The 27024-nt window shown below is 41.0% G+C and overlaps 4 protein-coding genes across 4 annotated transcripts; 2 read left to right on the top strand and 2 right to left on the bottom strand. All coding sequences in view use genetic code 11, as the record gives it.

Annotated features, from left to right (window-relative positions):
- Window positions 1–298: 298 nt before the first annotated feature.
- Window positions 299–2487, bottom strand: EGR_06882 (DNA-directed RNA polymerase II subunit RPB4; the record flags this gene model as incomplete). The annotated part of the gene is made up of 3 exons (XM_024496131.1): window positions 299–476; window positions 513–675; window positions 2364–2487. 3 exons carry the CDS (start codon window positions 2485–2487, stop codon window positions 299–301), a joined length of 465 nt encoding a protein of 154 aa, XP_024349443.1.
- A 2004-nt stretch (window positions 2488–4491) lies between these two features.
- On the top strand, window positions 4492–5580 carry EGR_06881 (hypothetical protein; the record flags this gene model as incomplete). The annotated part of the gene is made up of 2 exons (XM_024496130.1): window positions 4492–4674; window positions 5512–5580. 2 exons carry the CDS (start codon window positions 4492–4494, stop codon window positions 5578–5580), a joined length of 252 nt encoding a protein of 83 aa, XP_024349442.1.
- A 5567-nt stretch (window positions 5581–11147) lies between these two features.
- EGR_06880 (hypothetical protein) lies at window positions 11148–13347 on the bottom strand (the record flags this gene model as incomplete). Its single annotated transcript, XM_024496129.1, has 2 exons — window positions 11148–11227; window positions 13146–13347. The coding sequence occupies 2 exons, from the start codon at window positions 13345–13347 to the stop codon at window positions 11148–11150; spliced, it is 282 nt and encodes a 93-aa protein (XP_024349441.1).
- Window positions 13348–19314: 5967 nt separating this feature from the next.
- EGR_06879 (Noggin) lies at window positions 19315–20708 on the top strand (the record flags this gene model as incomplete). The annotated part of the gene is made up of 3 exons (XM_024496128.1): window positions 19315–19331; window positions 19361–19707; window positions 19771–20708. 3 exons carry the CDS (start codon window positions 19315–19317, stop codon window positions 20706–20708), a joined length of 1302 nt encoding a protein of 433 aa, XP_024349440.1.
- Window positions 20709–27024: the final 6316 nt, after the last annotated feature.

Genomic DNA, 27024 nt, shown 5'->3' with positions numbered 1-27024 from the left:
CTCAAAGAACTGCCCAAGGAGTGAGCCATTGAATGCCATTAGTCAGCGGATGGTAAGACGAGTCCCAATCGTGTGGTGCAAGAACTCTGGGGAAGTTTATCTGGGCGGTTTTGGGTGTCGGGCTTTTCAGAGGTTGGCCCTACTTACGGGACACCAAAGTAAGGTTACACCAGAGTTTTCTACATTAAGTAGAACTGTTTTTCCGCAAGATGTCCCCAAAACACCCTCGAAACAAAGCATTATATCTTAGTGAAAAACATGTACAATGGGGGGGAGCTATTATTTTTACAATGCAAACTCAGGATTGAAAACTTCGTTTGGACTGGATTTCGTCCAAGATTTGTTGAAGTTCTTCTTCTGGAAAACGTGGACCCTCTAAGCTTGGGATTAGAACTCTGGCCTCCTCTGCTGTATCGGGTAGAAGGTTGGCGATTGCAGCAAGCTCAAAGTTATGGAAATGTTTTTGAACAAGCAAGCTGGGCAAGAGTGATAAAAGAACACGACAGTCTTACTTCCTAACGCTTTCGATTGTTTCGCGATTATTAAATTTAGAAAATTGGGTGGCGTAGTTGTAAGTCTTTGTGAAATTGTTGGATAGCTCCAACTCATGAATGGGGTTGCTTTCGTTCTGCTTTTTCCTATTCGAGGCGTGTAAATGATGAAGCATGATAACACCTATGTTCCAGGAGAAACTTTACTTCGGATATCATAAGGGTTTCGGCATTCTCAAATTCTAAAACGGTGCTCGAGTTAGGTTAGAGTATACCTTTTTGAAACTTCAGCTCTTTTGCATCAGAATCATCATCAACCGCACGCATTTGAGCCATTTCAAATACCCTGCTAGGAGCCGATCAAGCCTAACCCAAAGGTCAGGTGATAGTTGAAGTCTGTTCCTATTCAATCATGAATTAAAACACGAGCAAAGACGAGTGGCAAGAAACAGACGTTTGATTTTAACATAGCTTACACTAATTTACTGAGCACAATTAATTTGAAAAATTAATTGGTTTTCAGTTAATTTACAGCCTGAGGAGCAAGAACGCATACTCGAACAAATTTATCATCATTTTACCATCACGTTGACGTGCATTTTGTATGTAAATTGGAATTCTTTTATACGTGGTCTATAAAATCAACCTTTAGCCTTTAACTAACTTAATTTAGAATGCTTCTTATTGGGGATATATTTATTGATAAAGAACAACGAGGAGAATTCCTATATTTCGTAAATGATTATCTACGGAATTTCCCTACTTTTTTACTGTGCTTTAGGGATTCTAATAAAGGTGGTTTTTTGTCGGCAGACTACTAATCGTCTATTCTAAGGCGAAAATTCATGATTTAACTTCTCTATTTTAACAAGAATCTTTTGTAAATAACCACACTGAACTACGCAGACCAAGAATCATTATAAATGTGGTTTTTCTGACCATTTTGTTCACCAGCGTTTTGCCAAATTAAATTGAGTCTTTTAAAAAAAAATTAACCTTTTTTACTTTGCACTTTTAAGTAGACACAAGATATAGGGACCACGTGCTCTGCCTTATCTATCTCTTGGATGGCATTACCTCCTTTTGGCATAATTCACTTCTCATTTGTGTACTTATAACACGGAAATGAAATCAGTATGACCAACTTGGCTTTTTGAACCGGTCCACCTTTGTTCACGTTTTAATTACTACACTTCAGTGGAATGGATCAAAATCAAACTTTGTAATTTAAAACTACAAAATTTTGGACATATTTGAGGACTCGCACACTCGCTCATCTAAATCTCTCTTGCAACAAAATTCTTTGAAACTCACGCTTCCTTTACTCAGGCCAGGATGCGTTAATACTTGCATACTGACACATATTAGTACGGTGCAATTTTTTGGCACTGCCTTACGACTGCATTACAAAAGATAAGCACATGGCAAGACAAAACCTCCTCATGTACGACAATTCATCATCCACTCTCTCTTCTTCTGGGCATAGTTTTAACCGCAGGAATAAAAACCACTCACTTTGTTTCAGTGCTGAAGAAATGGAGCCTAACTTAATTTCCCTTTCTGCCTACAAAAGTGGTGTAGTTGCTTCTTTTGCTAACTGTTTCCTCTAAGGCGTTTCAAAAATATCTTTTGATAACTTCGCATAATCGACGAAGCCATAAGGACAAAGCACGTGTGCGCCCTTCTATAAGTTCACTTTTCGTTTTATGCGTCAATTTCACCGCTCACCTCTCCTGTTCCACTTACGATGCAAAAAAGTAAATAATATTTGTCAACAAAAATATTCATAAACTTCATTTATTTTTGTGCAAATAATAATGCAAACAACAAAAAGGAGTAAAGTTTTGAAAGCGATTCCTTTTTTGCTTGTACTTTCCGCCAGCTGAGTGGATTTGAGGTTGTCCAAGACCGATCGATATTCGGTCAGCTGTTGGTTTACAAGTCGATAATGCGGATTGAGCACCAACGCGGAGGCGCCATAACCCAACAGTTCCATGGGGAGGTAAAACTCGACCAAGTTTGGAGGAAATAATAAAAATGAGGATCAAATTTACTGATTTTTAGGATAGACGCCTACCGCGGTGAGTATTAATGTCTCTCTGCCTCTTTGTGTGGCTTGGCGCCATGCAGGAATTCTTCAATGTGTGTATATATCTACGTGTTTGTGTGTGTATTTATGGCCGTGTGTTATCCTATGTGTTTTTATCTTTGACAAGCGGTAACAGCTGGTGAGGAAACAAAAATTTCCCTCCCTATGTGTGTGCGTGTGTGTGTGTGCATACCACCTACCACCTTCTCTACCCCCCACACCGACAGAAACGCGCGGGTACAATGGGTCTTCCCACAGAAATCACAGGGCAAAAAACGCCGCACACATAGACCATTATAGGTCTGGGAAACTGGTGCATTTCGCAGCACTAATGGATGAAGTGATTTTGCCCTATCACAACCTGATTTGCCTCATAGCAGGAAAGGCAGGACCCCAGGCGGTGCTCTCAAAAGCCCACTCCCGTTGCCTGTTTGAAGTAGGGTTAATTTGATAATGTAGGCTTTAAAATTCCTCACCTTTTGAAAGCGCCATCACGGCGTCATTGCTGCCCTCTAACGTTGTCTTTCAGCATTACACAAAAAATTTGCCCCGCTTTTCCCTCATTATTTACCCCGATTTTTCGGTAAATTAGGCTTTCAGTTTCATTGACATCTTTTTGATAAATATCAATCTATTTAGGAAGATGTTAAATAAAAAAGGGATAAGTTTATTTGCAAAATAAACATAATGCATTCTCTCCACCTAGCTAAATACCACTTAAATGTACGAACACAACCGACAGCTATTCAGGCTTGGTGGGGAACACAAAAAGATCCTGTCAAAAGCAAGTGTAAAATATAGGCAGTTAACTTAGAATTTTTTTTCTTAAGAAGGAATTTTAAAACATATTCGTTCAAATGCACAATTTGGGACGAAGCGGTCAGGATACGCGAACCGTCTGACTGAGTGGACACCGCTGACTCCTGTGGAGGAAGGGGCAGCCTCCAAAAACCCATAACCTCGACTCCCCAACACCTTTATAACGCTGAACCCGATACAGAATAATCCCTTTTTGTGAATTTTTTCTCCCACTGTTTATCGAATGACCGAAAAAGGCAATTTATCAGTATTTGAGAAGGGAGGGAGGCGTTCGCAAAAAGAAACTTTCTAATTTTTACATATATTATCAAACTGTTTTATTCCGATGCGAAATGTTTGGCGAAAAGAGGGCAATGTGTGCCGTTGAAGCAGCTGAGAAAAAAATCTTACATCAGGTGACCTTTTTTGCGCCTGACTGGGAGGATATCAAACGCTGATGGATTATCGTGGCTCGAGGATTCCTTTCTTATACCACTTCAACATGTTTACAGAAAAGAAGGACAAAATCTTGAACGCTCGTTTTTCAAGGTAAGTACAATATGACGGCTCCACTTTGCCTCATTGTTGAAGTATGCTGGAGAAAAAGTGGAGCAGAATAGAAGGCAGCGAAGAATAAATACAATGCCTAGTGCTTACATAGGTTGATTGTAGGTTGTAAGGACCTGTATGGCGTATACAGTTGACCCAAGCATGCCATAGTTTGTCTGAGTGCCAACCTTCATTGTTCTCTTCACTATTGATCTGATGGCTGCATCCGATGGAGAATGATATCGAGGTTGTCTAGTTTTTTATAGCCTCCAGAGTCTCTAAAATGATTTATGACGCATCAACTGGTTTTCCCCTCGTACGTCAGCGGAGAAGGAAGAGCCGGTGTGGCGGCTGAACGATTTTGGTGCCTGCAATGTTGCGGAGAAGACTGCATTTTGGATTGTCTGGTGACTGACTGATTTGTGATGAGAAGGAGCTTTTGTGGTCCAGCCTCTACTTGATCCTCATACTAACCATTCCCTACTTTGTCACACCATCTCCACAAGATCCTGGGGGCCAAACAGGCAAGCCTAAGGTCTGTCCACCACTCGGAATGACTTAATTATGGGCCAGAAGGAGGCAAGAATCAGTCAGAAGAACATTCTGTGCCTCAAATCACCCGTGAGAAGATTTGTTTCTTGTGGTTGGGGAACAGAGGCAGCGACACCACCACATCCTTATCCTCTACATGGTGGATGTCAACTTTTATTGACAGCTTTGGACAATCTTCATAGTGTCGTATGGAAAGTAGAGGAGACATTTGAAAGGACTACCAGTGAAACGAAAACAATAGTGACCAAGGCTAGATAATTAACAAGGAGACAAGAATACTTTGCACTTGTTGCTTATGTAAATATCAAACCTTTCGGATAAGTTTTCCTTAAAAAAGAAAGTGGACTACTTTTCTTTAGCACTGCCAAAGTGTTTGCCCTGCCGGAGTGTGATAAAAGTGGCTTGATGAGAAGCGGTGAAATGAGAAAAAAGGACTTTTTTGTCGACGTGCACTTGAGGGCGTAATTTGATATGCTACCTGCCTTGGCGGCAAATGCCGTATCTTGACCTTGGAATTGAGGGTAAAAGGAGACACTCACTGCAGTTCTATGCCACCTTGAGTTGGTTATCACGTCTTCTTGTATTCTTTTTTGTCTCCCCTCGCCTCCTCTCCTACCAACCCCTTAACCGGGAGTTACGATGTACTCGCTTGTTGATTTGCGCCACTCACTTCTGAAGACAAATTTCGTGAAAAAATCAGCAACAGCTACACGTCGATAAAATGAATTGTTTTAATACATGTTTAATTGATGCATGAAAAGCAGTTTACCTATGCCACGAATCGTCTTTTTGTTCCTGAATTTATAAGACTTTGTTTAAAATAGTTTTAAAGTACCACTCTTCTAGAAGAAGGAGAAAAATAAGCACAGAATGGTGCTTTTCCATTGAGATCCTAATTACATTTAGACGCCTAGGTGTCACAATGCCCTCGAAGTTTTACGGGTCCGATCATTTAATGCCTGTCACTCACCTAGATAATGACCGGATAAGTAAAAAATTCATCCTTACTGAAAAATGTTTTTATTTAAAAAGAGTTTAAAAAAACAGCATTTTCTTTATAAAATTTGTCTCAATGAAGCGAAAGAAAGGATTTATGCATAGGTGAAAAGGCTTGCCAATGATACCTGTCAAATGCTACTTTTGATGGACGGTTGATTTCTTAATAAGAGGAATGCTTACTAATTTGTGGCTAAATCGTTACTTCCAGACTTTGTTATTGACCTATTAACTCCTTTCAGATGCCATCGAGGTGCCACGGAATCGATTGATGATATCTGCCAATCACCCAAATAAAATTAACCAGGTAGGTGAAAATAATCAAGAAGACCTAATTTAAAAATTGGGATTGTCCTTGCAGTTTTTTTTAAGACCTTCCCATTTTTTTCCTCTTCAATTTGTACTATAACCAAACAAATGAAGGTATTCATCCAAAGGTGAAAAAAAATGCGTATTAATTGGACAACTGTATCGCTTGACAAGGTGGATGACAACGCTTTCACTTTTGATTAATCTATTTGTAGTGTTGTAGCATTTCCCTTCCAGGTAACTCCGGTCTTGAATTCACCTAAATGTTAAGTATTTCCCTCTCTGCAATTTTTGTAAAAAAAAGGAAAACTATTCCAACGGAGTGGAAATTGTTTCGCCCTTTTTTGCCCCAGTTTTGCGGTTAGATTTATGAACTGCTTGGGTGACGAAAAGTTGTTAGTTCGGTTGAAGCATCCACCTCTAGTGGTGAGAAATCCCCACACTTTTGTCGCCTTGTCACTCTTGGTGATTGCCAAACCGGGTGTATGCGCGTTTTCTCTCGGCACATGGAATGAGATGGTCTTAAAAATGTTGACTTTGCTTTTCAAAACATGCCCCTTACTTTGTTGTCTCAGATTATGGTATATGCTTACTTTTGTTAGAGTTATCATCTCTAAGGTATGGTTGCTGAGAAAGTTGTGAGTAGTAAGTGTCATCCAGGAGTATGAAGCACTGCTCTGTTGGTTGAAGAGGTATGTATGACTCTCCTGAAGAACCATAAATCAACGGAATAAAGAGTGAAAGGTGTGTGTGGGATACAGATCACTTCTGCCATTGAAAGAACCATGGAGATAGGTTTCAAAAGTAGATGAGTGTTACATCTAGGAGGCTGGGCAATAATTGACAGAAGAGCCCTTGTGTAAAACCTATTTCTGACATTGTGGCTAATACCACAGCTAATGGTTCCACCCTAAGAACATTCACGCGCCTGAAAATCATCTACTGCCTGTGACCCATCAAGCTGGGTCAAATTTTAAAGGTGATTATGATTGACCGTGGGAACGTGAGTCACTGGAGTAAAAGGGAGAGGGAGAAGGAGGGGTTACAATCCTGACCCAGTCATCAGTCCCGTGTCTTCCTAATCCTCCCCAGCTCTATGTTTTCCGTGGATGAGGGATGAAATTTGCAAAACATGGAGGTCATCGTAACGAAATAGGCGGAGGAGGAGGAAGGATTGATTAGCTTTTACTTATATGAGGAAGAACTTTAGCCCAAAGAACAACAAAATTATTTAGTCAAGTCTTTTTTGGAATTTGAAGAAGAGGTTAAAATCTGGAACGGACAAAGGTGCATTTTCCTCCACCAACAGTAGCTTTTCTCGAATCGCATTATCATTAGGTTTCACGGGCCTTTTAAAATTAAGTTTAGAAATCAAGTTTCGACGTATGCTATGCAAGATTCTTCGGCGTTGAGAAAATTCGGAATATTTTCCACTCTTCCCACGCCCATCCATCTCGTATCCATGCATTCACCTCTCTATCCATCCTAAGTCAACTTATCTCCTGTGAATTCGTCCGCTCTTGATCCATCCATTCTTCCTATAATCGCGCATTCTCCCCCGATGTATTCATTAATTGGAGCCGCCGCAAGTAAATTTCGTGTCGCTCTAGAAGGGGACAACTCAACCAGCTTGAGAGGCGGGTGATGTCGCAGGTTGTTTAGTTAGGTATCTTATCTTTTTGTATGAGTCTGTGCTTTCTAATCAATGGTTTCGTGCTCTAAGTCCAATGCAGGAGTATGCTGGAGCCTTATGGCCTGTATATTAAGGAGAAGGATTATTTTTAAAAGGGCGTTGAAGTGCTTTATGGTGATGTGTGGTTCCAGGACTTCTCCTCCAAACATACTCCATGACTGTACCTTTTAAAAAGGTTTGATGTTCAAAGTTTGCTAGTCACAACATTTTTTGGGACTACACCTCCAGATTTTTGAGAGGTCTTTGTCGCCAGGAGTAGTTCTGTTGATTTGTTGGTCAAGAAGTGGCTCAAACTTTTGCTCTAAAAAAGTTTAGTTTTCCCTCTAAGGGAAAAATCTTCAAAGTATTAGTCGCTCTCCAAGTGGATTATTTAAAAGTTGGTGCCTATTCGATGTCACTACATGACAGCCGATTCTTTGCTAATACATTTAATGGCCGACGTAGCCCGTTTAATAACCTCACACGGCGTCTGGTGTAATATAACTACAGCATGGAGGCAAACCTTTGACGCAATAAACAGAAGGCTAAAAGAGGGAGATTAATGGGGGGAGAGGTCAGGCCAAATGACAGCCACGCGCCAAACGTTGTCGAACGGCGTGTGCTGATGCCACCAAGATTGACAAGACCCTTCTCTTTGATCTATATCTTGATCCTGCTTTAATAAAATTAATTCTGAGATCAACATCCCTTGACATTGAGCTTTGGCCTTGTTACCACCTATTCTGGTGACTTACCCGGGCTTCTTTGAGTTGATGACAAATCAAGGTTTTGGCCAAAGCGCAACACTATTATTCCGGTTTCTATGGCCATGACATCTTTAAAAAGAAGGTTCTAGGTAAAGTGGAGCATCCGCCTGATCGGCAAATGCAACAGGAAAGAAGGCTGCTGTACCGATTGGCGACTCCTCCCTCTCTTCTGTTATGTTACAAAATAAACAAAGCTGCCTTCCGCCCTTCCTGTCAATCCCCCTTTTTGGAAACTGCGTTATCCCTTAAAGCCCTATTTCCCAAACGGCTTCTCTGCTTTTTACTTGATTGTGTGATGATTGGCTAAGACTGGGAAGGAAAGGTGACAACCAGGTAGTGTCGTCATTTTTCTATTTTCCCTTCCTTCTCTATCCCTGTCCCCAATATAAGGCACAAGTTTCCTCATGAGTGGGTTTGGAGGTGGTATGAGGCTAAGGGGTAGGGGCTCTCTCCTTTGACTGATTGACTCTTTCCAACTTTTCTTGTTGGGAAAAGCAGTGCTATCATCCTTTCAGTCTATAGTGGCTATTTGATAAGCCCATTTTTCTAAATAAAGAAGAAAAGTGCTTGGCAGGCTTACAGTATTGACCTATGCATATAATAAAATCTTTTTTGGTAACACACATGACTGCAGGAGTAGCTAGAAGATTCGCGGATTTTCTCACCAAATGCAATGACTGCCTTTTTTTTTCCTCCTCTTCCTCGGAAGACCAACATTCATTGTCAAATAGGTCGCCCTCTTGACAAGCCTGACTACTGACAGCATATCATCTGTTTCTGACCAGAAATGTCTTAATATATGCTTGATTTCAAAAATCGTTTGAATGTGAATCCACCGGGCTGTAGAAATAGTGTCATTGTTCATCTATTCAAACACAGGGTCTATACATTCTCAATTCGTAAAAGTAATTTCTTTTCTATTTCCTCCTTAGCAATACGTCCCATTGGGGCAGTCGTGTTTAAGGTGCAGGATTGGCATCTGTACCCCTTTCACATCCTTCCAATTAGTTCCCCTTTTTTAGTTTTTTTCTTCATTTCTTTAATATTGTGCCGTCAAATTTCCGCACATTAGTAGCACATTCTGCTGACGCGCGTAACGCTATCGTATTACCTACTTTAGGGGAAAAATTTTTACGAAATTCCCTTTTTATCCAAAAAATGAGATGCTGCGCACACGCAAATCGGCGTTTAATGGTTGCTGCAGTCAAATCAGCTGTTTACCGCGATGTATTGATTTTTTAGAAGCCCAGCTGACGAGATATCGATTATTAACACGCCGTCGTATTCGATCAGCTGACATAAGTATAGGTCGATAAAATTGCAAAAGCGCCTATTTTAAAGTTGCCGCGACCTCAGAATACACTACTTATCGTACTATCAGCGTTGCAAAGTTAACAAATCATAATTTTCGTCGAGAAGCCGTTGACAAATATGATTGGAGAGTATTGCTAATCCACGCTTAGCGGATGCTAATCGATGTACAATTCAATTAAACCAGTCCGCACCACGTAAAGAAATAGAGAATTTGAGGAAAAATATTTCTTTGCCCCTTTGATTAACCGGAAGAAGTCAAAGGTGGGCATTTTTCATCGTTCCATTATAATTAATTGAAATTATTCCCTCCCCTGACCAAATCACTTACAACTACTGTGGTGGTGTTTTTATCACCGTCTTTGAATAATCGCTTTCACGCCTTTGATTTCTGATAGTAATGTGAGGGAAAGCCACTCTGCTACAACGCTGGATAAAAGAAGAGGCGCTATTCCACATGTGGAAAGAACGATAGGACGTGCTGTGTGAAGCAGACACTTAAAAAAACAAGCCGTTTCTCGACCTCCTGATCGGTGGCAGATAGTTCAGGTCTAGTTCTTTGTTAGATTGACGATAGGTCTGCATATTACGCCCTCCGAGATGACCTAAGGTGATAAGGGGGCCATCGTCTTTTAACTCATCAAGGAGAACATGACAAACCCTGACTCTCCCTCCCATAAAACTTAAACTACTTGTCAACTTCTTTTACATTAGGAGATAAAGATGTCTCCTAACCAAATGCTTTAATGCAGGGGTCTAAAAGTGAAGGTGGAAGAGAATAAGTGCTAAAATATTACATCGATGCCGGCAGTGAGACCTACAGCAGCTACGAGTCTTCTCTGAGGTCGCAATGAGTCAAAATAGCATGAGAGAACATACTATTTACCAGTATACAGCAGAGGCGGCAGACTACTAGCTGATCAAGAGAATTTCAGGAAAAACCTATTTTATTTTCAGATATTTAGAAGGGAGAATTGACATAAAGACAATTAGAATTAACTAGAAGTAAAATTTGTCTTAAATGTCGCCAATCTCGACATTAATTCTGTTTTCAGCAGAAGACATGTATTTGCTAAAGGGAGGTCTACCCAATCTGGAAGACAATTCAGTCGTAAATACAAAACCCTTTACAAAGTTTTCATGTAAACCACCTTTTCTAAAACGTCAGATAAGCCTCGGAGAAGTAAAAGCGTGGATAAAAACTTATTTAAAAACTTACCCGATCATTTTAGGGGCTTGTAAAAGAACAGAAACCCAGCCAAATAATCGTCTCTATGTTTTTTCTTTTTCCTTTTCTTTTTTATCGGCGCAGAACCTTCTTGTCATTCTGCATTCCCTAAAGCTTCACAAAATATCACCAAAGATGGGTTTCCTTTCTCTCCTCTCGATAATTTCTCTCTCGTAGCATCTCAATTACTTCACCAGTAGTCGAGGAAAAGAGGATCATTTAAGGGTTCTTTTTTTTCTGTGGGGAGAAGACTTAGGGAACCAAACCTTGCTAATGCCTTTGAGGTTCATTCTTTATTCATCCTTTTGGTTAATGATAGATGAAGAGATACCAGATTTGCAGCCCATACTAATGACTTCGTCTAGTTCACTGTCCAGTTCTCCCCTCATGGCAGAACTCGAGAACGATGCAGTTTGGCCGCCTTTTTGTCTCTTTTGCATTGAAGCTCTGAAGTTCCAATCGCCCCTAGGAGGGGTATCAAACAGTCGATTCTTGTTGGGGCAAGACATTAAAAAATGTCCAACATGTATCACCATTTTTCGGTCACAATTGGGTCCAACTTATCCAGATCTAGAAAAAAAGAGACTTTATATTATGACAACTAATTTATCAACCAATAAACGCACATCTTACAATGAATAAGAAGGCCATAAAGCCACAGGATATGTACTTATCAAATGAACAGAAAAGTCTCTTTCCATTTGTTTATTTGCTTTTGCTGCCATTGCATACAAATGAATGATTCAGCTAACCATCAGCAACGAATAAGTGACAATTTTCCCCTACCCTTGTTCTCTCCCTATGGTGGCAGTGTTTCACCGTTCAGCTCCATTCTCCCACAACTTTTCCTACCTTACCTTGACATGAATCAAAGTTTATTGCAAGCCCTTAGGGAACATTAAGTAATTTGCCGTTTTTATGTGAATTACAGATGGTGTATAGATTCACTGGTGGAAAATAGCCAGTTCAAGTTTCTTAAGACTTCTTGGCACTTGAAAGTAAGGCAAGTCACCTCTACTAAGGAATCCGCACAAGAAATTTCTCTTCTTTACAACTTTTCTTTCCTCCCCCCCCTTAAAAAAAATTATTAGTTGAAGGGATTATTTCCGGAGGTGTCAGTAAAAGCGGTCATACTCTTGTTAGAGGCAAATATAGCGTCCAGAAGTGGCTATTAGAAGGGTTTGGGAGTCGCCAGTGCAGAGTTTTACCATGCATAATTAAAGCCGTCATCCATCTATTTCTTACCCCTTGTCATATCCTCAGCATCACTTCCAAGGGGGATAAAGGCAAATGGTTCCCGACAATACTTTTCCATAATAAGAAGATTCTCCTCGACAAAGAATTTTAAGGGGATTCATGTGGCACCTTCTCTGCTTGTGACCTAATCGTGGGCGATTCGCTGACTTAGTATTGTGTAAGACTAGAAAATACTCTGCAGCGGGTGATTTTTGTACACCAATCGCGTGTCATGCAGAGACTCGGCATAAGTTCGTCCTGATTTAATCCCTCTTTGTCATTTTTAGGACCGAGCACCACTTAAGATGTGTCAAAATTAATATTCAATACAAAAAAATTCCCGCGGCTAATTTCAAGCCTTCCCAAGGTGACCAACAAAGTGCAAGTCTACCAGTCGAGGAGGTGAAGCGACGAAGCTAATAATAAACAGGGAATTCATAAATGTGTAGTCTGTGGCATTTCTTATGCTTTTCTCTCCTCCCAGTTGACACGTCAGGAAACACATTTTGTACCGCTCTTGGGACCCCTTAATCCAGGTGGTGGCCCACGTCAGCCGTATTCTTTAAGGTGATGCATTACCCATTTCTGGATGGTGAGCATTCTTATTTCGTCTGCTTCAAGCAGGAAGTACTAAAATTGGCAGGGAGACTTACACAACTTTGAAAGGCAACTTCTTCGCCCCTCATTGCGCCAGACGGGCTCAAATCACGTTCCTTCAGTTTGTCAGACTAATATTTTGTTGATAAATGAGGGTTTGCAGCAAACTGCATACAAGGAGCACCTCGGCAACTTACTAATGCACAATCGCCTTCGCCGCTATTCTCTCCCATGTAGTTCAAAAAACCTGTGTTCTTCACAAAATACCCTTTCTCCATCAATCGCTTTTGACAGGAGCTTTTGCCTGAAGGCAAAATCAATTAGTAGCCGCACCACCGAAACGTCTTTCTATTTCCGGTCCTTTTTCCCCCAATGCTAAACCACTGTTGCCAAGTTTTGGTTTTTCTCCTTCCTTGCAACCATCAAAAGGCATCGTCGCTTCCCTTCATCATTTTCTTTTGCCTTTAGGAAGTGGAAGATCAAGAAGACAAGAGTTTTATTTCTGTAGCTAATATTTGTCCAGCTCAGGACAGCCAGGGTTTCTCCCTACTAATTGGGCGACGACGTTTAACAGTCGCCTTTGAAAACCCCACATTCGTAGAAAAACACTGACGCGTGCAAAAGGGGAACGGACAAACGGCAGTATTGGGCATAAAATTTTGCCGCTGCCGCCCTCCTGCCGCTCCGCTCGCCTCCCTCAGCGCCCTGTCCTCTACTTCCGGCACGCCAACAGTTGTTCGCGTGTCACTCATTGTGAGGGTGATTTTTCGTCCCTGGGATGCATCCATTCATGATTCACCTACCGCGTTGGTGAAACCTAGGCCACCACCCTCCCCGTTTCGCCCTCTCTTATTGCGTTTCTAACTTAAACTGAGGTGTTTTTCGTGGTTTACCGGTAATTGGGCCAACACAGTGGCCAAAAGAAAGACTGGGCTGCATTTTTGGTTGCAAATTTGGCTCATTTTCTGCTTTTTCAATGTCCAGCAATCGAGCCTAGGAGTTGGCAAGTTTTGAACTGTTTACCTCCGCCAATTAAGATGCAGTAGGCGTTATGAAATAATGGCTGAAATCACAAGGACCCACAACAGAGGGCCCGAGAAAGCCCAACTCTAAATTCATGTGCAGGATCCGAACGACGGTAGTTCATTTCATGCGGTTGATTGTCGAGTATTAGAAGACTGAAGCGGGTATTAAATTGCGTGCTCAAGAAAAAAAGGGAAATACAACTTTGCTTATACTATCTAAGACAAGCTTCTGCACCACACCCACCTTTTCAAATCCATTCACAGGTATATAAAAATATTACCTCGAGGTGTGTACGCCTGACAACGCCCCTATTAATTATTGGGTGGCTACAACTCAGATGGAAAACTTCAAACACCATAACTATCCTTCCTCATTTCTGTAAAGCAGCACATAACCTGTTCGAAAAAGATTTCAGCTTCAGGAAAGGCTTACATCGGACGAATTGTGGAGGAACGAGGATGAGGTGCGAATGAGGCAGGACGATACTTAACGCCACTGGCATGTAGAATAATGAAAACTACTTTTTATCACAAGGCCGTCAGTCTGTGAAGCTTACTGGCTTCCATGGGTTTGTGGATGACATGTGTCACTAAGTTCCTCAGTAGCATAACCCAGTTATATTGTCATTCACGTCAAGCGCCGGACACCTAAGGCTCAGTGACACGTCGGTCCTCACGACACGACTCACCAAACTGAGGTATTGTCACCAGATCCAATCCAAATGGTCAAAACTATGTTTGGGCAAGCGTTGACAAGCAACTTCTACACCTTGAATGTGGAGCATCACAAGAATGAACAAGAACATCCCTCACCAAGTTCAACCGGTTCAACTGGCTTAACCGGATCAACCGACACCCGATGCATGATGGTTCAAAATGACAGGTGGGCAGTAGGGAACACCAACTTATGGAACTATGTGCAAGACTCTACAATTTGAACCCTAAAGCTCCAATGAAGAGATCGGAAAAGTGTACAAATTTTGCAGGCACCTAAAAGCGGTCTCGTAACTTTCGTGTATGCTCACAAAAAAGCCATTTTTTGTTCTTTTTGAAGAAAGTGTAGAGGAGAGGAGGAGAAAGGGGTGACTGAGGTTGCTTTGGTAATGTACCAAATTAAAATCGACTCATATAGCATACCATACGGATCGTCTTTATCAAATGCGACTTCGAATTTATGGACTGAGATTTACATTGACGAGGAAGGGGAGGGGGAAAGGAGGAAGAGGAAGGCCTAGTAAACAGTGCGATAAGAAATACTATAGCGATAGGTTGAAGTGCATTTCTGCATTAGAATACATTCATGCATTTTAACGGTCACAGAACTTCAAGAAGTTCTTGTTGGAAGGCGATGATCGAAACAAAATGGGAAATTTTATATCAAAATGGTTTTTTATGCCAGCTGAAGTGGTCATACTCTTGGTCCGGTGTGCAGAAGATGTGTCGAGTATACCCCACCAAGCGGTCACAAATGTCGCAGTAGTTGAAAGCCTGGGAGGCGCCAGTGTGGCAATCTACCATGCATAATTAAAGCAGACATCTCTCCCTCTCCTACCCTCTCATCCTGTTTTAAGCTCCCGCCTGTATGATTAATCTCCCCCATAAAAGAAATGTTCTCAAAAATTGGAGTCAGCAGAGAATTTTGCTAGCTCTAAGAGGACTCTCAACCTCATTGATGGTTGTTAATCTGCACGGATTCCGTCGGGCTTCCCATCGATAAAAGCAGAAAAGCACGTGGAGTTGCCTGTGCATCACATCAAGCTGCCTTCTTCCTGCCAAATAGCTGATATACACTTTTTCTGCGGACTTGTTTTTCCAACAGGTATTCACTTAACTTAAATCTCCCTTTTCTATTTCAATTTGTAACAAAACATGTCAACATGGTGTAAACTCTTCGCATCTCTTTTAGGTAAGCTATACCAACGCAGAAGATGCAGCTTTCTTTCCGTGTTTGCCTGCTGGAGAGGCAGGGTGGAGGGGACAAATTCATCTTCAGTTGGTATGTTCCCTAGGTATGAAGGCAGCATTCTCTCCCTGCACACAGGCATCATTTACAGGTGGACAAAAGTGATGCTAAAAAGTTGACCGACTGACAACTTTGCTATGACAGAAGAATAACAAAAAATTGTGGGTGTTGAATTTGTCCATCCCGGGCTTTCCGACAGCCTCAAGTTTTTCTGCATGCACAATGTCAGTATCTAAACAACGGTTTTTTTAAACAACTAAGGTTTATTAACAGTTACCTCTGCTGTTGAAACACAGAGGCAGAAAACGTTTATATAAATAAGCCTAAAATATTTTTATAACCATGTAATTCAGCTGTAGAGTCTTCACTCTGTTATGGCTACCGATGCATGACTGGAGCCGATTGTTCCTACTGCTACCTTTTATTGTCTTGTGAAGCTAGTTTCTCAAGCTACCAAAAGCGTCCATTTGTTTGCATGCCTGTAGCTCGAGAATGTGGACTTTCACCGGCTGCTTATTGCCTTAAGATCATTAGAAAGATTAATGCCTACCTTCAGAAGACGTTAGCTATAAAATTGTCCCCTTTGAGTGTCACGCAATAAGAAGGAATGCCAAATGTTGCTAAATACTTTCAACTCCCTTTTTTGGTGTGATGAAACCAACTTTTTCTTTAAGAAGACAATCAGCTAAATTTTAAAAGCATAAATATATAGGCTTAGCAGAGAGGTGAATGTCTTGGATACGCATACCCCTACACCAATCAATCTCCATTCACCTGAGTAAACACACAGCCAATAAATGAATCACATTTTGTTCACATCCATAGGGCTGAGCATCGTTCACACAATAAAGTTAATGATTTATGGATGTGATTCATTTTTCGACTCTCCATCCACCCGCCCTTTCAGGCCGCAATCTTTACTCTAAAATATACACTTATTTTTGGAAAGACTCCATCTCATCTATTATAAGTGGATTTACTAACTTTTTTTTTTAAAACTACTACAAATAAGTTAATTATTTGATTTTGACAACTGCTCTCCCTTATTATCGATTTTCAAGTCCCCTTCACTAGGTGTTTACTGCTCACGCATCTCATGCTACCCAAATATCGATTTTATGATTGGGTCCAAGCGAAAATCGATAGCCAATGCATTGGGTGAGTGGCGTTTAGGCGCAACACAAGTTGGCCTTAAATCACCGCGTGGGCCTTTTTTTGCATTTGGTCGAGATCCAAAGCACGATGCAGTGAACAACACCGCTGCGCTCTCGCCAAGAGGCACGACAAAAGCTCGCACGCACGCACGAACGCACGAGTGCACGTTAACACGAGAGCCCGCACGCTTGCTCGCACTCACGTACGCACTCGAGTAAACGAGTAGAATGGCAGCAAGAAAGCAGTCAGGGGCTTAACAACTTGTACTCATTCAAAGTACACAAGAGGGTGCACGCACGCACGTACGCACGCACACACAAACAAAGAAGGCCGCGAATTTATTGCGAAATTGGTGGCTCGGTCGAGTTGGTCGGTGAGAGTGAAGCAACCGTTTGAAGGAAAGAAAGGAGCACAGGGCTACATAGCATCGATACTGGTGGTAATGAATTATGGGGAAGATTGCAAAAGTTTGTTGCACTTTATCGCTAATAAAGAAGGCACAAAAATTCAGTGTCTCTTTTTATCTTCTGTAAGTGTCGAGTTGAAGAAGAGGCATGGCGTGAGTAGGCTGAGGTCATGCTAAAGTTCGTCGTGGACTACTTATCGGCGGAAAAGTGGGGGCGCTATATAGAAGTCAGCGAAGAGGCGCTTCGTACTCGCTGCAAAGAGTCGATCAAATAAGTCGTTTTGATTAAAGATATGATAGGTTCTTTACATTTGAAATAGGGGAACATTTAACAACTGCTGGGTTGGGTAAAAAATGACAAGCGCCAAGTGGACTCGATGGTAAATCTGTGAGTACGTACAGTATTTTCGAGAGTGGAGGTTCGGTGGAGCAGTTAAATCCCACGCCCTGGAAATCACCGGCATGGTATTATATCAAATGCATCTATCCAACTTGATTCGGTCCCTCCATCAATTTGAATCTAAACTTGGAGATGTCTTTCCATTCCGCAATCAACTCTATCCATACATCCATCAATTCCGTCTAGTTGAAGGGGATTTATCGTTTGGCCAGATTTTGCGTGGTACCGATAAAATACTTTTGACAATTGATGGGCAGCTGATTTGCATATGTTAGGCAATTTGATGTCATGATGATGTTCATATTATTGACTAGATATGAAGAAAGCTAGATTTCACCTCGCCAACTCCCCTGTGATAACAAAGTGACGAATCCCAACCGTCTGAAGAGGTGGATATTTCTCATATGCTGTTAACGCTCTACCCATTTATCCAATTTCAACCTTAAGAATGGCGTTCTGCTCGGTTATTTGTCACAAGACAAAGGGGATAAGTAGTCGGTAAATGGATAATTGATTGATTTTAAGGGAGAGTGCTGGTGCTTCTCCGACAGCAAAGGGGAATCACACATTTTACTGTGCGTAAATGCATGGAGGTGCATTAGAGGCCATTGTCTTCACCTCCAGGTCCTGCAATACTTCCTCACCTATTCCACAAGGTTTGCCGATAATTTTTCTTCATTCCTCATGCTTACTGGCCTACCGGTGGTGTTTAGCGTGCACCATTTTTGCCACTTTTGGTCTTTTTAACACACTACTCCCTCCTGACACTTCGAGACACAGAACTTAGTCCCCACACCGACAGAAGTGGACGTCAGCTTTTGAGACACACACACACACACACACAAACCATGGCTCCTTCGATTGCGAGGAAATTTCTACCCGAAACATAAACACTCAACATTAGGGGAATACAAAGACTACCTATTAGTCACGTAACAAACGCCGACCCTGCCACTTGCCATCGCTTATTCCTCCCATTTAGTGGTATCTTTTTTGAGGTAGAAAATAAGAATTCATCCTCCCACCGAACACAAAAGAAACTACTGGGTGGTCATTTTAGGCAAAGTGTGTTCAAAACCATTAGGTAACTAGTTTAATTAAAATATTTTGCAAATCCAGCTACAGCTTTCTGCAGTAGAAATAAGCGCATTTCTAAAAAAAGTTAACTTATATTGGATTGGCTGACTAATGGGAAAACTTTCTATGTAGTTATTAAATGACTGACCAACTTAAAAAAGTTAAGGAAAATAATAGGAAAAGATAAACAAATTAGCTGCATAAATTTGGAAGAACTGCTAGTTTAGGTGTTTTTTGATCAAGGTATTAGCATCAAATTTTGAGAGAAATTTTAGAAATCATCCATCAGGGTTCCCCTTTGATGGCTTTTTTGTTTGAACTCCGTTTTGAGGTGCTTCAAAATAAGCCAGTCAAATAAATTTTGGGTTCTTGTAATTCCTCGATGATTGGGTCTAGGAAGAAAGAAGAGGAAGAGAAGAGAGGGAGGAGGCCGAAGTACACCACCAATGCCCACTGTTTAAGCCTGACAGCATCCCTCGTCCTCGTGGAATGATCGGCTCATTAGCTACTCAAGCCAATCCCATCCGCTTGTGTGACCAGTTATTACAAACTGCCAAGAAGGAACAAAAATTAAAGATTTGTGAACCCAACATCACCGAACTAAAAGGAATTTCTTCCATTTTCTTCAAGACAATAGTGAGGCCAATTAGATTATCCAAAGTTTCATAAATCAAAAGCAAACAGCGCGGTCAAATGCCCCAACCTGATTGGTCAGTTTGGATGCGAGACACATCGGCAGCCTCGACCAATCACCTGCCAGTCAGCGCCACTCGGAGATTCGTGTCACTCAGACGCGTCAGAATTATGCTCCAGTAGCCATTACTATCAACGTCGCCACCACCTTCACTATTATGTCTATGCATACTGGTGAAACGGGTCCAGGATTCTTTCGGTTTTTCCTGCTTCTCCTCTACCCTCTTATCTCCCTTACAGTTGTTTCCGCGAACTTTAATCTCTCCAATGATCATTCAAGTGGTCTCGCAGCACTATACTACCAGAGGAGACCACATTCTGGACCTATTTTAACATCCGCCTCCTCTTCCTCACCCACCTCCTCGTCTTCTTCCACGCTAATGTCAAAATCAGGTGAGACAGTTGTTTCTGGAGGCATGGGATTATCTCTATCCAATCGGAACCACATATCTCTAGGTCATCTGACTAAAAAGGAGCCCCCTACATCCTCCCGGACATCAGATTTAGATGTGGATTCGTCTCCATCACGATCGATGCGAGTTATGGGACAACCCATTAATCCTAACATCGTCAGTCATCTGCATCCTGACGTATCTCCTCGCAAAATTCACAGACTATGGCGTCTTCTAGGTGGAAAGGAGGATAAATATTGGACATCCGAGGAACCACCTCGCGTACTGCGTCAACGGGGAGTTTCTGGAATGCTCTCAGATACTGGAACCCATCCTCCGGGTGCAAACTCCGTTGATGGTAATCTTATTCGCAAAGCCAATGCATTAAACATGACCTTTCGAGATCAGACGGGGGCACAGTTTTTGCTTCCAGAGACCCAGATCCAGATATTTCGCAATTGGTTGATTGAACAAGCCACTTGCGAAATGGACTTTATCTGGAAGGACCTGGGATCACTCTACTGGCCTCGATGGATTCGCATGGGCGTTTGTCTAGCTCGTCTTGGTTCTTCGTGCTCCTGGCCACCAGGAATGAAATGCCAACCTTCGGGGTCTCGAGTTCTACGCCTTTTGAATTGGAATTGTGAAGATGCAGCTCAAGCTGAGTCAGCGGATGGATCTATGTTGAGCAGGAAAACTCGGTCTCTCCATCAGCCGACAATAAATTTACGATACCACCTTCAAGAACCTGGATCCAGACGCCGGATGCGACAGACATATGCCCAACAAACATCTCCAATGTGGAGGTACTATCGTATGGGCAGAAGAAAGGGACGTCGCGACGCTTCCATGCCCATGGATCCGGCACAACAGGAGGAACAACGGGCCCGAAGAGCAAGACGGTTGATCGAGAAGCTAAGTGTCACGGCCAGCGGTTATCGATGCTCTTGGCAAGTTCAAAAGTACCTAATCAGTGACAAGTGTACCTGTTCCTGTGCATAGAGCTGCAGAGACACCCACACAAGCACACAAAAAGAAACAACCGAGCACCTGTAAACATGAGCATTTGTTTCCCTCCTTCCACCTATCCCTATCAGTCAACCAAACAACCACTCAATCAATCAATCACTCGGTTTCTGACACCAACCTGACAACAACAAGATTTATCATATTCTCCAGTTTTATTGTTTTAAATAAACAACTGCACATACTGACCATCATGCACACGAATCATCCATTTACATCAGTTTAGTTTCGTTTCTTTGTTGGCCCAATTATTGCTGCAATGAATCTCATGCCACCTGAAAAAGTCCACAAAAGAGCACAGTTTTATTTGTTTTTGTTTTAATCAACCGCCGTGCAAAACCGCGCGGACTATAAACGGGTGTCCAAAAAAGGTGGTCAACTCTGCCGACGCGGTTAACGTTTGATCTGGCGCGTCTCCAATTTTTGCCTTTGAAAAGTCAACTTTGAGGGTTATAAATAACGCGCCTAATTTAAATGTTACTAATAGCCAGTAAGGGAAATATCCAGGATGGTTTTTATCTTAAAATTCCATCTTGCATGTGACAATTTCGTCGGGAATCGTGATACCCGCTGCACTCTTTTCGGTCCCTAGACAAAAAATTTTTATTTGAAGGCCTCGAACGAGTTCGAATTTTGTGGATGGGCTACTGTTATTAGTTGGCACTCGAACAGAGGTCTCGTAAAACGTCAACAACGTGCCGATTTCTCAAATTCAATTGACAAACACGTGAATTTTGATCACCCATTAGCCGCTATATATATCTTGAATTAACCCTGCCCTTTTTTCGCCTTCGTATCAATAAAATTGACAAAATGAAGGAACCATGTTTCGGACAGGAAATTGGTCATTTAGTAATGTACAATACAGGCTTACAAGTACGCAACATTTCCCGCCTCCTAAAACAATGGTTTAAATTTTGAAATCGATTTATGGCTTTGATAACAAGGCAACAATTCAAAATTAGTTTGGTTTTTTATGTCGTTTAATGGCGCTGGGAGTTAAAAGTAGCAATTTAACAGGGGAAATGTAGTACAGCAAGGGGTAATTTTTAACTCAGAATGGCGATCAAAAAGCCAAAAGCCGGTCGAGTTGGACTAGTAAATAAAATACTTTGTAATATGTAAAATGCGATTGGTTTGAGTGGAAGCGTGACAACAAAGTTTAAAATTTTCGAGGCGTTTATATCAACCAAGTTTTTTTCTTTGGCGTCCGACACACTTTGTGAGAAGATTTAATTGGAGCCGAATGCTTTGGTAGGTGTGTAGATAGTAAAATGCAGACAAGAAATTCATAAAACGGAAGATGATACACGTAATAATTCAGTACAATTTCCAATTTGCTAAAATGGTAGTAAAGGAATTAAATCCCCAAAGCGCTGCGTAGCAGTTTCATTTTACTGATAATAGTGTACTTTAATAACCAAAACTTGCAAACGATTTACGTATACGAACAATATTAGAAATGGTTAAAATATACTTGTTCACAATTGGTGCAAAGGGATGCGTCTATTTATGCTGTTTCCGTTAAAATAATCTCTAAATGAGCAATTAAGCATTGTGCAAGTTTTATAGAAAAGAAGGTGTTAGTCAAGTAATTTTGTGGGAAGTATTTTTCCCTAACACATGTGAGGTAATTGGAAATTATCTAATCACAGATAAGCTAATTGCTCCTGAATAATCAGGATTAACTTTCTGTTTATGGTGTAAAAAGGTTACACGAGCGTGAGTGTATAAAACAGCAGACCAATGCTGATGATTTGCCGCGATAAATAAACCAAGTCATACAAAATAAACATCATAAGGGCTTGAAGAGATTAAATCAGTAGCATTATTTGACATTTGAAAAAGGTCAATCTGATGAATGAGACTTATGATGCGGAAGTCAGATAGTGGCGGGGTGTCTAGGTATGCAGGTGGTGAGATCAAGGCGCCATTTCACTGTTGTGGGAACTAGAACACAGAAAACTGTAAAACTCCGATTAATGCTGTTCATTGAGTGTCGGACCATGGCGCTTCCTTTGATTGCTCCTCCATGTCGGTCGCCGTGACAGTGGTGTTAATGACAAATGAAATCAACCATGAGACAGAAGCGAAGATAAAAACGATGCCTAGTAGCCGTAGCACTCCAACAACAGGGTACTAAGCCTCCTAGCCTGACAGCAGTGTGTGTTGAGCAGGAGCCTAAAGGCTGGTTGATGTACTACTGTGGGTAAAATGAATTTTCAGGAAAAAAACATTTTTAAAAGTTTGGGGACCAGAAAAAAGATTGATCACCTTTGGAGATTATTAACTGACAGGCTTCATTCCCTCTTAAAGGAGCTCTTGGCCAGGCTCCTACTGTCTTTTTGGCCTATACATCCCGTGATCTGAGATTTTATTCTCCATGGTAGGTTCTGACTGAAATGATTCGATAGTTCCTTGAGTTATTAGGGCATACTTAGGGCTGATAAATCTAATTTGACCTTGGTGATGAGTCACTGAGAAATGGACAAGTCACAGTTAGGTTGATTTTTTCCACTTGACCTTAAGGGATTGGGTGCCACTGAGATTGAGGTGTCAAGAACAAGCGCAACGTGAGAGCTGAAGAAACAGTCGGTTTGTGTCCACATTACAATTAGGTTGAGGTCGCGATGGAGGCCGTTGGGAAATCTCTACCAAATACTTTGTATCAACATATTACAAGGAGTCACATCTTATTAGATCTACTTCTTAGAGGTCCTACACAGTGGACTGCGGAGGTCATAGCTCCGGCAGTCAAAATGATCAGGAGTAGTCAGTCAGTGGGAAAAGAGCCCCACGCAGTCAAGTTCTACACCGCACATCGCCGCTTAACTTACCTACAAAAAGGCCTTATTGCGGCACTTATCCTTCGTATTTTCCAAGTGGTGAGTGCCACCTTTTCCGGACGGTTTCAGACAATTGCCGCATGGTCATATGCAAAGCGGATAAGACAACTGACCGACGACGGTGGTGCGGTGACTTAGGCTGGATTTTTTTCTTGACTTTTAGCGACAAAACCAGCAAGTTTTCGCTCCTTTGGAAAAGAATAATAACCAAATTTCGTGGAGAAGTTGAGGAGGCGGTTAAAAACAACCATGAGGTAGAAGCAGAGGTGACTAAGGCCAGTTCTTCAGCTGATTTTTTTTGCTTCCAGTGGTAAAATCTTTTCAAAAGTGGACAATGCAGCGATGTTGTAAGGGCAATAAATTGAAATGCTTTCTGACTCTTTTGCAAAAAATTGCCAAAAAAACTTGCTTGTTTACTTTTTTTACTTAACTGATGTCCGCTTGGCTTTAATTTTGCCTCTTAGCCTTCTTCCACTATTTCTAGCCCAATCGTCACAGATAGTCACGTCAGTTCTTCAAATTTCCCGTCTTTATCCCCCATTCATGTGAGCATCGTAAACTCCTTTACTGCATTTCTTTAATCCACCACTACGAAACCACTTGCGAAACGCAAAATTTGTGACGGTGAGAGGTGGCTATGGGTACTTCTGACTAGTCTCCGCATTCATTAAGCGACCCCGTTATTTCTTTCATTGGCGGCGCTTTATGACATTGTAACGAAGCATAAAACCTCCTTTAGCGTGGTAGTGAAAGTGGCCATATTCTTCGCTGGAGGTATAATTGTCCGATATACCCCTCACTCGCAAGGCCACCAATAAAGCGTCCGAGTTGTCCTTGTGGATGAAATAAGTTGCCTTTATTATCGATGGCGAGAAAAACTGGGCAAATGGAGTGGAGCAAGCTTTATGACATTGGCATGGAGGGCGATTTGGAAGAGAAAAAAAGTGAGATCTCTTAAAGAAAACAAAAAATTCTTAAGATGAGGAAATCGTGTACCTCACCAGGTAAAATGAAGTCACATTCGATGATCCCCCAAATCCATGCCTTTTGCTTACTCCGCCACGAGGTGTGCTGTCGGTCCGCCGAAATTACTAACTCCTGTCAGGATGAAGAGATAAATTTTTGGAATTTGGCACTCCAAAACTTTCCAACTTCAATATTTCAAAATAAGGGAAAACAGATGGCTGATTTCCCTTCAAAACAGGTGAAAATTTGGAGTAATGATAGGAGGATACTGAAATGATATTTAACACTGATATTTTTTTGACGTGTAAATTTGGGCTTTCGAAGGGAAGAAATAAAACTTGACGTAACACAGTCACAGGAGGCAAATTTTTTTCTCCCATTTTCAACCACAAAAAGGATGTTTGAACTTGCGAAAGTAGCTTCCAACCAAAACTGCACCTGCAGGTGCAGAATGACATCCGCCTCTAATTTTTCTTTAAAGAAAAAATTTAACTGCCATTAGATGTTTGGAGCCGCAGTTTGATCCACTTGTGAAACTGCATGGCAAATCTTCACTAAGACTTATTTCCTAATTTTAAAAACGCACGCCTAACCAAATACATTTAAAAAATTATTAAAACATTTGTTTAGTTATTTGTGAAGGACACAAATTACCAAATAAAGTGTTATTTAATGTTTAAAAAGATGCTGTTATAGCAGGCGCCTAGTTAAATTTTGGACACACAAATTAGTATAACCTGGAGAGCGTAAAATGAAAAACGGTAATAATAGCAAAGGACTGTTCTTTTAATATTTAATATTTATCACGCAATTACTTTTTTGCCTTTTTCTCTATGGTCTTCACAAAATGAACACGTGTTTAAAACAAATTTAAGAAATCACCGAAATACTGAAGAAAGAGGAGTAATTTTTCGCAAAACATCTTGGGACAGATCTTTTTCTCTTCGTAAGGAACATTAAATAAATTGAGTTTAAACTTGATAACATGCAAATCCGCAAAGAATTTGGGATGTTGGCATAAAGGGGAACTGCAGTATGCTGGAAACTTACTCAAAATGAACCATTTTTAATGTTTTTCTTTCCTTTAAATTGGTTCTTGATACGAGTCCTATGAAGAACTTTAGATAATAGTACAAAGAAGGACCTTTTCGTGGGAACCTAATACGCATTGAGAACGGTCACCTGGCATTAGGCACAATTTTTGACCGCTAAAGTTGCAATACCTATCAAGGAAAACACATCGGTAACGAAGTGCTACACTAGATTTCACTCGGCGTCAGGATCCCCTAATTTCCCCGTAAGATACGACACTGAGGCGCGAGAACTGGGAACTGGTGCTTGATGTGTCACAATGTGCTGTCATCGGTAGTTTTTGTCTCCTTTTGCGTCATAACTTCGAGACGGATCCGTGTGCTTGGCTTCATTTTGTGACCTCTCAACAGATCAGTAGACAGTACTTCCTTAATTTACCTTTTAGATCTACTGACGACCGCTGTATTCAGTTACATTAAGGATTTCAATTTGTTTTATACCATTGAGAAAATACGACCTGCTGCTATAAACTTTCGAGTAAAAATATTTCAGTTAAATACAGAAATCTATCGGAACAGCCTCAAATCAGAGAACCAGCATATTACTAGATATCATTTGCAGCCACAGCACAAAATAGTCTACTTAAACATTAAGCTACTCTTTATTGCTATAAACAAAGGAGTTTAGTCCTTTGCTTTATTCAATCCATTCCCAATAGGCATTACTGGTTAAATAATGAAATAAGCAGTTTCAAAAGATAAACACATAAATTGTGCATTTCAGATTTTGCGCTTCAGTCTCTCTCGAAGTCGTAAAAAAAGTAGTGGTGGAAAACATACAACTTATTAAAGTGGGGAGGAACTGGAGGACCACCAGCATGGCCGCAGGTCCCCAAGTCCAGCCTGTAGAGATCAAAGCACTGGCGCATTTTAATGTTCACCCTTAAAAGAGGCGCCAAATAACCACATAAATCAAGCAAAATACTATTTTTTCGAAATAAATCTTAAAGGTTTACGTAATATGATCAACTTTTGCCGTAAACTGTGTATAAACTGGCTGTGCATCAAAAGAAATTAAATGCCATGCGACATACTTGTTTTTTTCGAACCCAAAAAAGTCACACATTTTGGGATTGTTTAAGGGATCTTTAAGAAGCTAAATCTTTGAGTTAAATTTATTACGTTTAAATAAAGAGTATTTGAGGAAAATGTTGGTTGTTTGTTCTGTTCGTGGTTAGTTAAACAGTTTGCAGCGCCACTACTTAAATTTACTTAAGTAGACCAAAAATAGTTACATAATGTGATTGACAGTATCCATTGTCTAGAGACTACCACTAGGCTTATTTGTATTAAAAATAAAAAGTTTTCTTTAATCATCTCTTTATAAGTTGTAATATGCACATCACTTTAGTGTACTAATCGGTAAACTTCAAGATAAAAATGGAATGG

This window comes from Echinococcus granulosus (assembly GCF_000524195.1).
Source record: "Echinococcus granulosus chromosome Unknown EG_S00065, whole genome shotgun sequence".
Lineage (NCBI taxonomy): Eukaryota > Metazoa > Platyhelminthes > Cestoda > Cyclophyllidea > Taeniidae > Echinococcus > Echinococcus granulosus.
This window is presented reverse-complemented; position numbering and strand designations above follow the sequence as displayed.